The sequence below is a fragment of the Acyrthosiphon pisum genome, chromosome A2, assembly GCF_005508785.2.
Source record: "Acyrthosiphon pisum isolate AL4f chromosome A2, pea_aphid_22Mar2018_4r6ur, whole genome shotgun sequence".
Classification (NCBI taxonomy): Eukaryota; Metazoa; Arthropoda; class Insecta; order Hemiptera; family Aphididae; genus Acyrthosiphon; species Acyrthosiphon pisum.
The window spans coordinates 92,240,787-92,253,385 of NC_042495.1; the positions used below are offsets into that span (position 1 = coordinate 92,240,787).

The 12,599-nt window shown below is 30.4% G+C and overlaps 2 protein-coding genes across 4 annotated transcripts; one reads left to right on the forward strand and one right to left on the reverse strand.

The window, feature by feature from the left end:
* Positions 1 to 860: 860 nt before the first annotated feature.
* Positions 861 to 7,390, reverse strand: LOC100169103 (integumentary mucin C.1). The gene is made up of 4 exons (XM_016809382.2): positions 7,236 to 7,390; positions 6,713 to 7,059; positions 1,510 to 1,842; positions 861 to 1,434 (listed from the first exon to the last, which is right to left on the reverse strand). The coding sequence occupies exons 2-4, from the start codon at positions 6,843 to 6,845 to the stop codon at positions 1,340 to 1,342; spliced, it is 561 nt and encodes a 186-aa protein (XP_016664871.1). The 5' UTR covers positions 6,846 to 7,059; positions 7,236 to 7,390; the 3' UTR covers positions 861 to 1,339.
* A 219-nt stretch (positions 7,391 to 7,609) lies between these two features.
* LOC100160828 (zinc finger C4H2 domain-containing protein) lies at positions 7,610 to 12,565 on the forward strand. 3 transcript variants are annotated; one of them, XM_001946503.4, is made up of 6 exons: positions 7,610 to 8,124; positions 8,842 to 9,013; positions 9,082 to 9,260; positions 9,735 to 9,986; positions 10,461 to 10,538; positions 11,723 to 12,565. In XM_001946503.4, exons 1-6 carry the CDS (start codon positions 8,051 to 8,053, stop codon positions 11,850 to 11,852), a joined length of 885 nt encoding a protein of 294 aa, XP_001946538.2. In that variant the 5' UTR covers positions 7,610 to 8,050; the 3' UTR covers positions 11,853 to 12,565. The 3 variants fall into 3 exon arrangements, with proteins under 3 accessions (XP_001946538.2, XP_008186647.1, XP_003240101.1); XM_008188425.3 differs by having other exon boundaries at positions 7,611 to 8,124; positions 10,461 to 10,498; XM_003240053.4 differs by lacking the exon at positions 10,461 to 10,538 and having other exon boundaries at positions 7,614 to 8,124.
* The last annotated feature ends 34 nt before the right edge of the window (positions 12,566 to 12,599 follow it).

Genomic DNA, 12,599 nt, shown 5'->3' on the forward strand with positions numbered 1-12,599 from the left:
AAACAGATTCACTTTCCCATCAAACAAGATACTGAAGTTAAAAATCGAAGAATAATATAGACTACTTTTCGTGTACACACAAAAAATAAAAAAAATAAAACACAAATTGTAAAATCAATACATTCACACTCCGCTCAGAATCTACAAAAAAAAAACTATAATATAGTCAATGTTCGACTATTCTCATGGTGATAAATTAAGCTTCTGAACTAGGATTATAGTCTAATATCGGGCCTTGAGTCCTTCCAATCATGAAACATACCCACAATTTTAAATTTATGGATGTTACCTATATTACCATTAGTAATGATAAAATTTAGAATATATTCCAATATTTGTATAGCCTATAGAGATAAATTAGTATAAACTCAAAATAGTACAATCTGCTCAAGTAGGTACCTATTTGGCCATACATAACTATTAACACTTTACACTTATTAGTTAACAAATTATAATATTGTTATATATTATTACCTATATAGAATTGTAATTAATATATTTATATAAATTAGAGTTGTACTTTTTAATTTGATTGCTAATATTGTACAATTTTCAATTAGAATCTATTAACATACATTGATACATTTAACATTAATCATTATTATCTACAGAAAACTATACTACACTTAATATATGCCAAGGCTTTACTATCAAACAGCTGATAAATAACTGAAAAGAAAATAATGTAATTTAAATAATTTTCCTTACACAATTAGTTTTAACCTATTTGAACTTTTTATCTATTATTTAATAGATAATTTATCTGCTTCATCACTAACATAATAATTATGTTCAGCAGAATATGCCATTTTGTGTAGAGTAAAACATTTGTATTTAGTATAATTTATAAAATTAAATCATTTTTGATTCACTTCACACTCATATATTATACGCCTTCCCCTTATGAATTAATACATAAATATAAAACACACATGAAACAGTTTAAAATAAAAGACAAAATTATCTTTACAGCGTTTAATTATATAAAAAAATACTTAAAAAATAATTTTACATTAGTTATCACCAAAATAAATTGAATAAGAACAGTTTGTCAAATGTTGACTATTCATTATTTAAAAAAAAAAAAAAACAAATATGAACTGAATAAACAATACTAATATCTACGATGGATTTCCAAATTCCTAATTTTGTATGAAGCATTTAAATATGCCACTAAAAAATAAATAATGAGCACTGAATTTTGAGAAAGGGTGCTCTATTTTTTAAATAATTAATCAGTAAAATATTTTTACAATTATATAGGTTTTTGAATTAAATTAATAGCCCTATATATAAAAAAAATATTATATTTTTTATAATTTGATCAGATTATCAATGTTCACAAAGTATGGTAGGCACCTCCACGTCCCAAGTAGAAGAATCGGTATCCTACAAATCCGACTGCAACTATACCAAAAGCTAGGACCATGCCACCTGAAATTAATGAATAAAAATATATTATAAAAAGTTACTTTTATATTTTTAAAACATAAATTTATTCAATCTTACCTAAGAAACTTGGACCATCCCAACTTCTAGCCGGAGATGGTGCTGGAGATGGTTCTGTAGTAGTGGGTGGAACAGCAGTCGTACTATTTGGACTCAAAGTAGTTGTTGTACCATTTGGTGCGAGTGTAGTTGTTGATGGTTTAATTGTAGTTGTTGTAACATTTGGTGCTTGTGTAGTTGGTGGTGCAGTAGTAGTTGTTGTAGCAGTTGTTGTAGTAGGTATTGGAGTTGTCGTTGGTTTGGAAGTAGGTGGTACTACTGTAGTAGTTTTGTTATCTATTGTAGGTACTGTAGTACTTATGTTGCTTCCAGATGTTGTTGGTTTCATTGGTTCTAAAAAAAAAAAATATACAAAAATTATGATAAAATACCTAGTCACAAGTAAAATATTTTTTACAGAGGTTCTTATTATATCATTCTTAAAATATAACTGACATGCTACTATAATATAAATATTTTTTCTCTGCAAAGATTGAGGAATCATAGATATTTTAATTTTTGATTTGTGTTTCTATGGCAATTAACAATGTGATACACAAAATCGGTTAGATTTTGTCCAGCCCAAAAATATATCTATGTTAAAAAGATTTTCAAAACAATAAATTCAAATAATTTGTTAAAAATAAATAATTAAAATGTTGATTAGGTATATAATATTTTTTAGACTTATTATAAAAATATAATTCTTCCAAAAAATGTGTTGTTGCTTAAAACTTCAAAGATGGAGAAATAAGAAATTTGTAGATAGATTGAACAATAATGATTAGCAATTTAACAAAATTGATGCTTAAAATAAAAGTAACTTGTCTATTATCACCACGACCGAGCTGTATACAATTTATCAACCAGCCACCAGGCCTGAAATTACATCATTTACCTAATCTAAAGTGTAGATATTTCTCTATATTTCTATAATAGGTATCTTTACTATTTTAATGAGTTATTTCCTATAATATTTTTTAACTAGTATTGAATTTATACAACTATATTCCATTAAGACAAATAAATAAAATGTGTGAAATACATTTAAGGATAGGTATTAATTGTAAAATTGTCTTATTTTTTTTTTTTTGAGATTAGTTATATTATTAACCATGTTACTATTATTTTAAAAAAATGTATAATTATTATTTACTTTTGTTTGAAAGTTTTGTAAAGGTATGTAAAAAATATCATAATACAATGTTGGTCAACCCTGGAGTAGGGTAATCATTTTTTATACAATGCAGTGGCAGGGCTGCAAATGAATTCAACTAATCGCTTTTTATATTTAGGTTACGGGTCTGGTATATAATATAATTAATATATATATATTTTTAATTATGTCTAGTTACAATCACATTTAAAAATATCAATATTCATCCATAGTCGTCATTTTAGGGGGGGATGCATTTTTACCAAACATTTAAAAACGCCTTCTTTGGCCAACAAAAAATAAAATACATGTGCCGATATCGAATATACCTACCTAAGTGTATTAAAATAGATATTCAGTCAATATCTTTAAAGGGGCCGGAGTGGCGCAGTGGTCACACAGTTGACTTACGACTCACACAGTCATCGGTTCGATTCATAGCAAAGTGCAAAAAATGTGTGTGATTCTACGCAGTCACCATTTTCCCGTGCTGTCGTCCGATTGCGTCATCCGGTTTCCAACTAGGTCCCACTCCACTGGGAGTGAAGACCGCACATGTCTCCTCTTGGAGAAGGGGGGTAGTATCATGCATATAGTGATATATACATAGATAAATAGATCACATGATCTCCCTACTACCCACTTGTGATAAGCATTGTCAAAGACCTTGAGGTCGTTACAATGAACAAATATAGAAAAAAAAAAAAAAAAAAAATCTTTTAAAAAAAAAATTGATTGTTTCATATTTTCAAAAACTTTTTGATGCAAATTTTCTAGAGCAAAGATTTGTTTAAGATGTTTGAAGTCATTGATGTGTCCAGTGATATTTTTTTCTCCTAACTGCCCTCAATTAATATTCTTTATAAGCCACTAATTATTTTAATTTAATAAGTCAAAAATTGTATCCGAATTTCTCTTCCCAAAATCCTAGATTATAACTAGATTATAGATAGATAATTACCAATCTTAATTTAGGTGAACTTATTTCGTTACTTTCTAGCACCATTATCAGAAACATAAAATATAATATCTTTAATTCTAACTTTACCTACTGGAAGTACAGTTTCAAATAAAAATTGTTCTTATGACTTAAGATAATTGAATCTTACATCAGGTCAATTACGGAAGATGAGCCCTTAAGTGACTAATTGGTTAGTAGATTAGAAAAATAAGAGGCTATAAATATTAACCCAAGCCATGCATTGGTTAAATTTTCAAAGTTGAAAAATCTATGATATCCATTTATATAAAAATTTTTTAAGACATATAATAGGTAAATGTTTTATTCTTTTTTAACTTAATTAAATTGAATTTACCTTGTTAAATTTAAATAGGAAATGGAAAAATATATAAATATATATTAAGTGGCCTGTATATATTGTGCAATTGTGATATTGTGAGCAAGGGTGCTCAGAGTAAATTTCAAATTTCGAGCACTGAGAGAAAAGTTTTATGAGAATTTTATTAATTTTATTATTAAGGTGTTTAAGCCCATACATTTAATTAACAAGTGTACCCTACTAGGAACCACAAAACAAATAGGTATACAAATAAATACATTATAAGTAAACATAACACATAATTAATCAGACAAAAATAGTAACAATGGTTATATTTTTACAGGTACTAATATAAGTGACAACATATTAAATAAATTGCACAAATATTCTACAGGCTACGGAAAGGGTATGTCCTCGCTTGAACCTCTCCCTCATTGGGTGCCTATTATTGTGACCCAATAATGGCACCAACTTTAAAAAAAAAACTGAAATGACACCCCTGCATTCCTAATTACACTAAGAATCTAAGGTGATCAATTTCAAAAACAAAACCGAAATAGAATAAGTCTCTATTGAAATAATAGATAAGATCAATTAGTCAACATTGTAAAGGGTATTTAAAATGTCAAAGCATGTATAACAAAGATCAAAATATTTTTATCCAATTAAAATTGATAGACAATGTTACAATGTTAAAAAGATTTAACAAAAATTATCAAACAATTAGACATTATCTAAGTCTAGTCTAACAAGATAAGGCTTAAAAATTAAGATAAAATAATAAAATTTTATAAACAATCGAAAGATTCCAGATATAGGTTAATTTTAGTGCTTAAAAACAAGTACCAATATAAATGTGATTTAACATGGACAAAACGGGCTGTCATAGAATGTATCGGATCATTAATGGAAAAACAATGGTCAATACAAATAATCAATTTATTTTATCAAAGAAAAATTGATTTAGATAATTATCATTATATTCAATATACACAGTCAAATATAATACATACCTACAGTAAATATTTGATAATTACTTAATATGCTACTTTAAATTTGACATTTTGTTTTGATATTAAATTTCCGTCTATTAAACTCAAGGTAAATTACCAGTACACAATCAAGAAAAAAATACATATTTACAATAGGTACCCACAAACATCGATATTTAAAAACACAAGGTAAAAATATTAGACTACAATAAAATGTCGCAATTGTTGTATGACACAATTAAATATGAAACAATAAGCAATAATGTAAGCTAAAATTCAAGTGTAACAAATATTTACATTATTACCTATTTATTCACCAAAAAAACATTACCTATTTTATTAAAAGAATTAATGAAGAAACTTAAATACAATTTTACTTATGTAGGTAATCAATGCTTATTTAAAATTAAATTGTTACATAATGTGTTAAGATACGATACTTCGGTCCAAATAAGCCTGTTTCTGTCTGGCGTCCACATAAAGGTATATATTATGGTGACTGGTGGAAGGTGAAAAAAGTTTGCATAACTGGTGCACTTATATTTGGACCGGAGTATAGAAAACCACATTTATTACTCATTCAAGTTTAATAATAATATAAAAATTATATTATTTAACTACCCTACAAATTAAAACATTCTCAATACTCATAAATCATAATTTATTTTATTCCTAATAACCCTAGTCAATATTTTAACAAAATTATTAATACATTTATAGATATTTCATACTAAAAAAATTAAATATTCTATAATTTGTAAGATAATTTACTTCAAACATGCAATAGATTAAAACTGTGAAGAAAGAACAAAGTCATAATATGATCAACTCATCAGTTTGTTTGTAAAAATAAGATAACATATTTTTAAATTGACTCAATATCAATACATCAAACGCGATAATAATTATTAATCCAATAAGTTGATTAAAAGCAGAAAAATATAAAAGGCCCTATTCACTGTGATGCATTTATAAGAAATAATGGTAGCACAATGTAAAAAGTTATCAAAGACATGCTATTGTTAAATAACAATGAACCACCACATCTGTATTATAATTCAATCAGTCGGTTGTGATATATGATAAATATTACATGTTGTTGAGGCAGTTTTGTAGTATCGGTTGTATTTCTATAAACAGAAATAACTCTTTAATCATCTAGTCGCAGTGACACAGTCAAAACCATTGTGGCCTAATTTCTCAACCTTGAACACAGTAAGCACTGAACAGTGTTTAAAAACAGTCAACGAGAGAGAAAAACTGCCGGGGGCGGATACCAAAGTTAGTGTAGAAAACAATCATTTGCGATAAATCAATAAGCGACAGTTAATAACCTAGCCCATAGATAGCAATGACAACTATGCGTTAACATTGCTCACAAGTCACAACACAAATAACGTGACGTCGGGAACGCAACTTGTAAACACCGCGGCCAAAGTCCAGTGGGTGGAGGGCAGAGGGAGGGAGGTGAACGGTACGTCGGCATGCGGAGTACGGAAGTCACAATCGAAACGCCACGGAATCGGTGGTTCCAATGGGTGGGTGGTGTGGGTGCAATCGCAAAAAACCCTCAGCGCGTTATCTATATAGTTTTTTGATTTCCGGTAACGGATTCGCGCGTGCGACAGGCTCGTCGGACAATGGCGATCCGTGAGGAAAACTAACGGCGAAGCGTACCTACTAGTGACGTCGCCGTTGACCTTGAACGGACGACTGTCAATATTATTATAACTATTGCCGTCGTCGTTTCCGGCGTCGTAAATCTAGCGATCAGGGGCACAATGGCGGATACTCACCAGGAGGGAAGGACACGTCAGGTTTTTCCTGGTGGACATCAGCAGCTAGCGGAGACTTGACGGGGGTCGAGGTGGCGGCGGACACGCACGCGACGGCCAGGAGGACGACCACAGTTGTTTTCAACAAGACCATTTTGTCGAGTGTTCGATGGTGACGGTGACAAATGTGGGCGTGTGGTATCGTGTGCGGACAGACACTGACGTCGACAATGCAAAGAACCGTCGGGGAGTCGGTGGACGCAGTGACACGAGACTAATGACAACTCGACAACAGCAGACAAAGCGATCGACTGCGATCAATTGCCACACGTAACGTTATAGTCCACGGTGCAGCAGTGCTGTTGCGGCTACAACAAATAAAACGAGCGTAGAATATTATTATTATTACAAACTATCTTCGTGTGTGTGACGTGTGTATTGTGCAAGCACAACGTATATAGATATATTATACAATAATAATAATATCATATAGATAAATTTATATATATATATATATATATATGTGTGTGTATTGTATACTTACGCGTGATTCGTGGGATTGTGTTCGTGTGTGTGTGTGTAAAATCGGAATAAAGACTTCTGGACAGTGTTTATGGTGTAATACACTGACGTCGTCAACGCAGCTTCGTTATTGCGACTGAACAAACGTCGGAATCAGCTGTGCGCGCACTGCGCGACCCGTGCCAAGCGACCGATATTATAATTATATTATTATTTTTAATGACAATGAAGGCCGTGGAAGAGACGATCTGCGGCGGCAACGACGACACGACGTCCGTGGAAGAAAAGAAAAACCCATGGTTTGGCGGGGCCGGGAGGCAAATTATTGTTGAATTACTTGAATTATTGTCCATTATTATTATGATTTACGAATGATAGTCGGACGCTCGGACATCAGTCCGATGTCTCCAATGGCTGATTACGATCCTGATAGCGAAACCGAAAAATGAACGGAAATTAATAACAACCGTAACAGGGGGAAGTGGGAACGCGATATATCCAAGCTGTAAGCTTGGGGCAAGCTTTTTCGGTCGAGTCCCCGGGCAAACGACGTCGAAACCGATGATTTCCCTCAAGAAAATTATCTTTGGGGATCACGAATTTCGCAAACACCAAACACCTTTTTTGCGCATTGATAACGCTACACTGATAACGGTGACTGTCCGTGCATCTGGGTCCCGCGGTGGTCATCTTCCCGACCATCCGCTCCGCTTTTTCACTACACTCGCCCCACAGCGCGTTAAAATATCGATTTTGCCGCCGCAGGACACGTCCTAGCGTACCGCTGTTGTTGTTGTTGTTGTTGTTTTGATCGTTCGTCTGCGTGACAGCACCGTAATGTCCGTAAACATGACCGAAGAAGTCCAGAGCGACGAGGTGTTCAAGAAACTCGACGCGTTGAAAGACATCAGGTGAGACACGAGATCGTACGTGCCCGTCTCGGCCGAGCAGAGTTAGGCCCATTCCCATCCTCGTCGGAGCGCTCGGGCCGTTAATCATTTGTCCCGTCTCGTTGTCTAATTACTCGTCGTTCACCTATCGTTTTCGTGCCCTCATCCCCCAATGCCACCCTTATCCGCATTGGCGCTAATAGGGGGCACTTAGTCCCCCCAAATATCGGTCAAGTCCCCCCCCCCCCAGTTCAAAATCTAGTAATTAGGTAGTACTAATTTTTATATTGTGTGGTACTAAGCAATATGGCCTACGGGGAGGGGGGCTTGAGTCAAAAAAATTTAGTCAATTTGCGCCTATGCTTATCCGTGTTTTCGGACGTCCACCCGTCTTGTGTGTATGATCTAGTGATAGATTTTTCACGGTCTTAGACAACATGGTGATCGACAGGGTAGTCATCTTGACGATGGATGGACCATATTGTGCTCAAACTAACCATTATCTTGTTAAATTATCGAGTACCTACCCATGAATATGTCAGGATATTCTTATTGGTTTCTTTCCTTAACTGTAGGTCATCTCTAACTGTTTGTTGTAAGTAGGTCTATCTATCTTCAATGTTGATGGGATAAATCTTTATTTAATTCTTAAATAAATAGCTGAATGGTTACATTTGGATTGTTTTGTTTGTTGAAATATATTGTTTTCATATAAAACGTTCAATATTATTGTTTTAGAGACAAAACTGAAAAATTGGAAACTCTAAAAATGAACATTTTGAAAGAAATTGAAGCAAGTGATCAAGAAGATAAATGTCTTATTGAGTATCGCAAAGAATTGGAACTGCTACTACAAGAAAAAATGGCACATGTAGAAGAACTTAGACAGATACATGCTGATATAAATGCGGTTTGTTTAAATAGTTTCAATTTTAGAAATATAGATGTATGATTTTATATATTATGACCTATTTGTAGATGGAAAGTGTAATAAAAAAAGCTGAAGAATCTAGAAATCGATCTATGGAACGTGCTAAACAAGTCCACGATGAATATAAACCTCTTAAGACAGACATTGACCTTATGCGCAGGGATTTACTTGGACTTGAACGGTTACCAGAACTTCATGAAGAAGAAAGTGATCTTGTGCGACCAGAGTAAGCATTTAATTTTAAATTTAGTAGTATGGCTATATTATACAATTGGTATTATTTATAATCTTATCTTGCAGTTTAAAATATAAAATCTAATTTAATAGGTACCTAATTTGTTAGTTTTAATAATGTAAATTTAAAAATAATTTGAATAAAACTGTAAATATGAGTTTACAAAAGAAAATATAAATATAAATTTGTTTGATATATTTAGTGGAAACTATTTAAATTATTAATAGTGGCTTAGTTTTGTTTAATTTGTAGTTTTATACTTTGATCTAATGCTAACTTCATGATAGGATTTCATAATTTTGTATTGCTCATGTACATGGTAGTTATATTTGATATACCAATAATAGTATAATATGACTGAACATTAAGAATAATATGGTTTTCAAAATATATTTTTAAAAAAACCTTTTCAATTTTTTTTTCTAATCGTCTTTCCTTAATTACTTTAAACTATTTTTGTTACAGTTTATTTGTCCAAACCTATTTTGACAAACAAATTAAACCTGCTGTGTCAACACCCCCAAATTCAGATTGGCACAATGGTGATAGTGTGCAGAACTTAACTCAAGCACACCAGCATGCTCAAGCAGCTGTAGCAGCTTTTCTTGGATCTCAAGCAGCTCCACTTCAACAACTTGCAACTAGTAGCAAAATGGTTAATGGTGGACCTGTAGATACTAGACCAATACCTCCAATTCCTGGACCACCAGCATTCAGGTACTTATAATGAAACTTATATATGTATTCTATGAATTATTATATAGAATGTATATATTGCTTTTGTGGAACATGCAATTCTTAACCTGTATTATGTATTTTTCATTATTCATAGTTTAAACTTTTTTAAAGCATGATATTTATAAAATATATAATAGTTATTATCAGTGGTGTAGTGTAAAATTTAGTGGCCCTATTGGGAGTGAAGTTCCTTAAACACAGAAATAATTAAATAGTGATGATAAAAACTAATAAAAAAAAAATTATAATAATTTATAATATAATTGTCTAACTACTTATAAAATTATTTAAAAGAATAACATTGTATAGGTACCCAAAAATAAAATGTTTGTGCCTTCATTTTAGTTAACTGGTCCAAAGACCAAGGCTTCTTCTAAATGAATTTTCAATGGAAATATTTAATAAACCAAAGGCTGCCATTGTACCTCGTAAATAATTTTTTATTATTTTCAGTTTTGAGAATGATCGTTCTGCTGCTGCAGCCGTGATGGGTAATGTCAAGTTTAAATTAAAAGCAGTGCTTACGTCAGGGTATGTTGTAAGAGGAGAATATTCAATTAATACATTTCTACAATTTCTTACATTGTTTTGGACTTAGTCGATATGATATCCTTAAAAGATGGTCGAAACAATTTAGTTTCTGGTGTGCAAAATCTGGAAAAATATCTTGGTCATACTTTTTTGTATTATTTTCTGCTTAGTATTAAAGTTCCTCATACTATAGTACAATTAATGTAATTGGAATTATAAAAGTAAGAATCATTACAAAATCTTCGTTCTATTTTGTTAATACTGCGATCAAGTGAAACATTCAAATCTCTGATTTTTTCCAAGTTATACTAATTTTTGGTCTTCACATAAAAAACTTTTTTTCAGTCTGGTTTATTTTAAACATAAATATTCTTAAAATAACAAAATTATTCATTTTTTTTTTTCATTTATTAAATGTATGATAAAAGTTGAGTATTGTAATCCCCCTACTTGACACCCCACCATAAATACGCCACTGGTTATTGTTATTATATTATTTTATTTCACAGTAATTAAAATCAACAAGCATTTTAGTTATGAAATTAATTTGTTGATATAATATTTTACAAGATAATACATAAGTATTTTTAAAAATGTAATATTAAATCATTTATCATAATATGGTAGTCTCAATAACTGGAATCTCGAGGGAATAAAAATAAATTTAACTATCTATTTTTTAAGGTGTATAATTACTGGGTGTACAAATAACTTAAAAACACACCTCAAGGGGCAAGAAAAAAATTAAGAGTTATTGAGTCTCAATTAATTGTTTTTTTAGCTAATTAATATGGAATTTCCAAACACCAGGGATTATATTTAATTGTTAATGGAAATCTTTTTTTATTTTAACTTTTAAATTATTTAGATAAAATATAATCGGGTATTCAGCATAAATTACTATTTAAGATAATATACTAATTATATGGTATATCTTAAATATTGTAGCATATACCTTTAAACTATAGTTTATGGCATTTAGGTTTTTTTTAGTTTTTAGATTATGTTTGTATCATAAATTGAAGGTTACTCATAATCCCTACTATAGTACTAGCTGTCAAGTTACAAATGCTACAATTCAAGTCTAAAAAAAACAAATAACCTAAAATACATTTTTCAAAAATGGACATATTTAGTTTTCTAAGAATTATCATTATTGATATGTGTACTGTTTATTTTTTTAGACAACAACCACCACCAATGAAATCATGCTTATCGTGCCATCAACAAATTCATCGTAATGCTCCAATTTGTCCATTGTGCAAAGCCAAATCCAGGAGTCGTAATCCGAAAAAACCAAAGAAAAAAGATTAACTAGCAATGACTCAGAGTGAAAAATCTGAATTAAAACTTTTAATCAGAATTCAAAGTATATGATAATTTAAATAAGTCTACTTTGCTGACACTAAACTGGCTTTTTAAAAATTAGACATTTTAGAATTATGGAAATGTCTTTTTCTTTGTGTTATACGAAATAAGATCTTTATTAGATGCTTAAATAACTCAAAATGGCTGAAAAAGCTAAGAATGAGATTTAAACATAAACAGTATTTTTATTTTTAAATTATGTTAAGGATCATGTATATAGTATATTATATAATATATATACTTATTATATTTTAAAAAAAAGACAGTATTAAACTTTAATGTTTTCAAAATTGTGATTATCTTTAATCCACATTCCTAAAATAAGCATTAAATTTAAAAAAAAAAATGTTTTTTTTTGCGTTCAATTTTTTTTTAATATTTAGTATTTATAATTTTGTATATTCAACTCAAATTAATATTTTCTCAATTAATTATAACAAATATTATCTTAAGTGATTTGTGTTTGTAAATAAATGATTTTTATGAACATATGATTTTGTATTATGCCATTTTATATTAGAAGCAATAACGAGTGTATAAATGTTTTATAATTTACTAGTTTAATTGATTGTGTATTTTTGCAATTATGGTGAATAATGAATTCTACTTTTGATCTTTATCAATTTCAATGTGTATCAATATACAATTACCATTGTCAATTTATAGTACACTTAAATTAAGTATTATAATAAT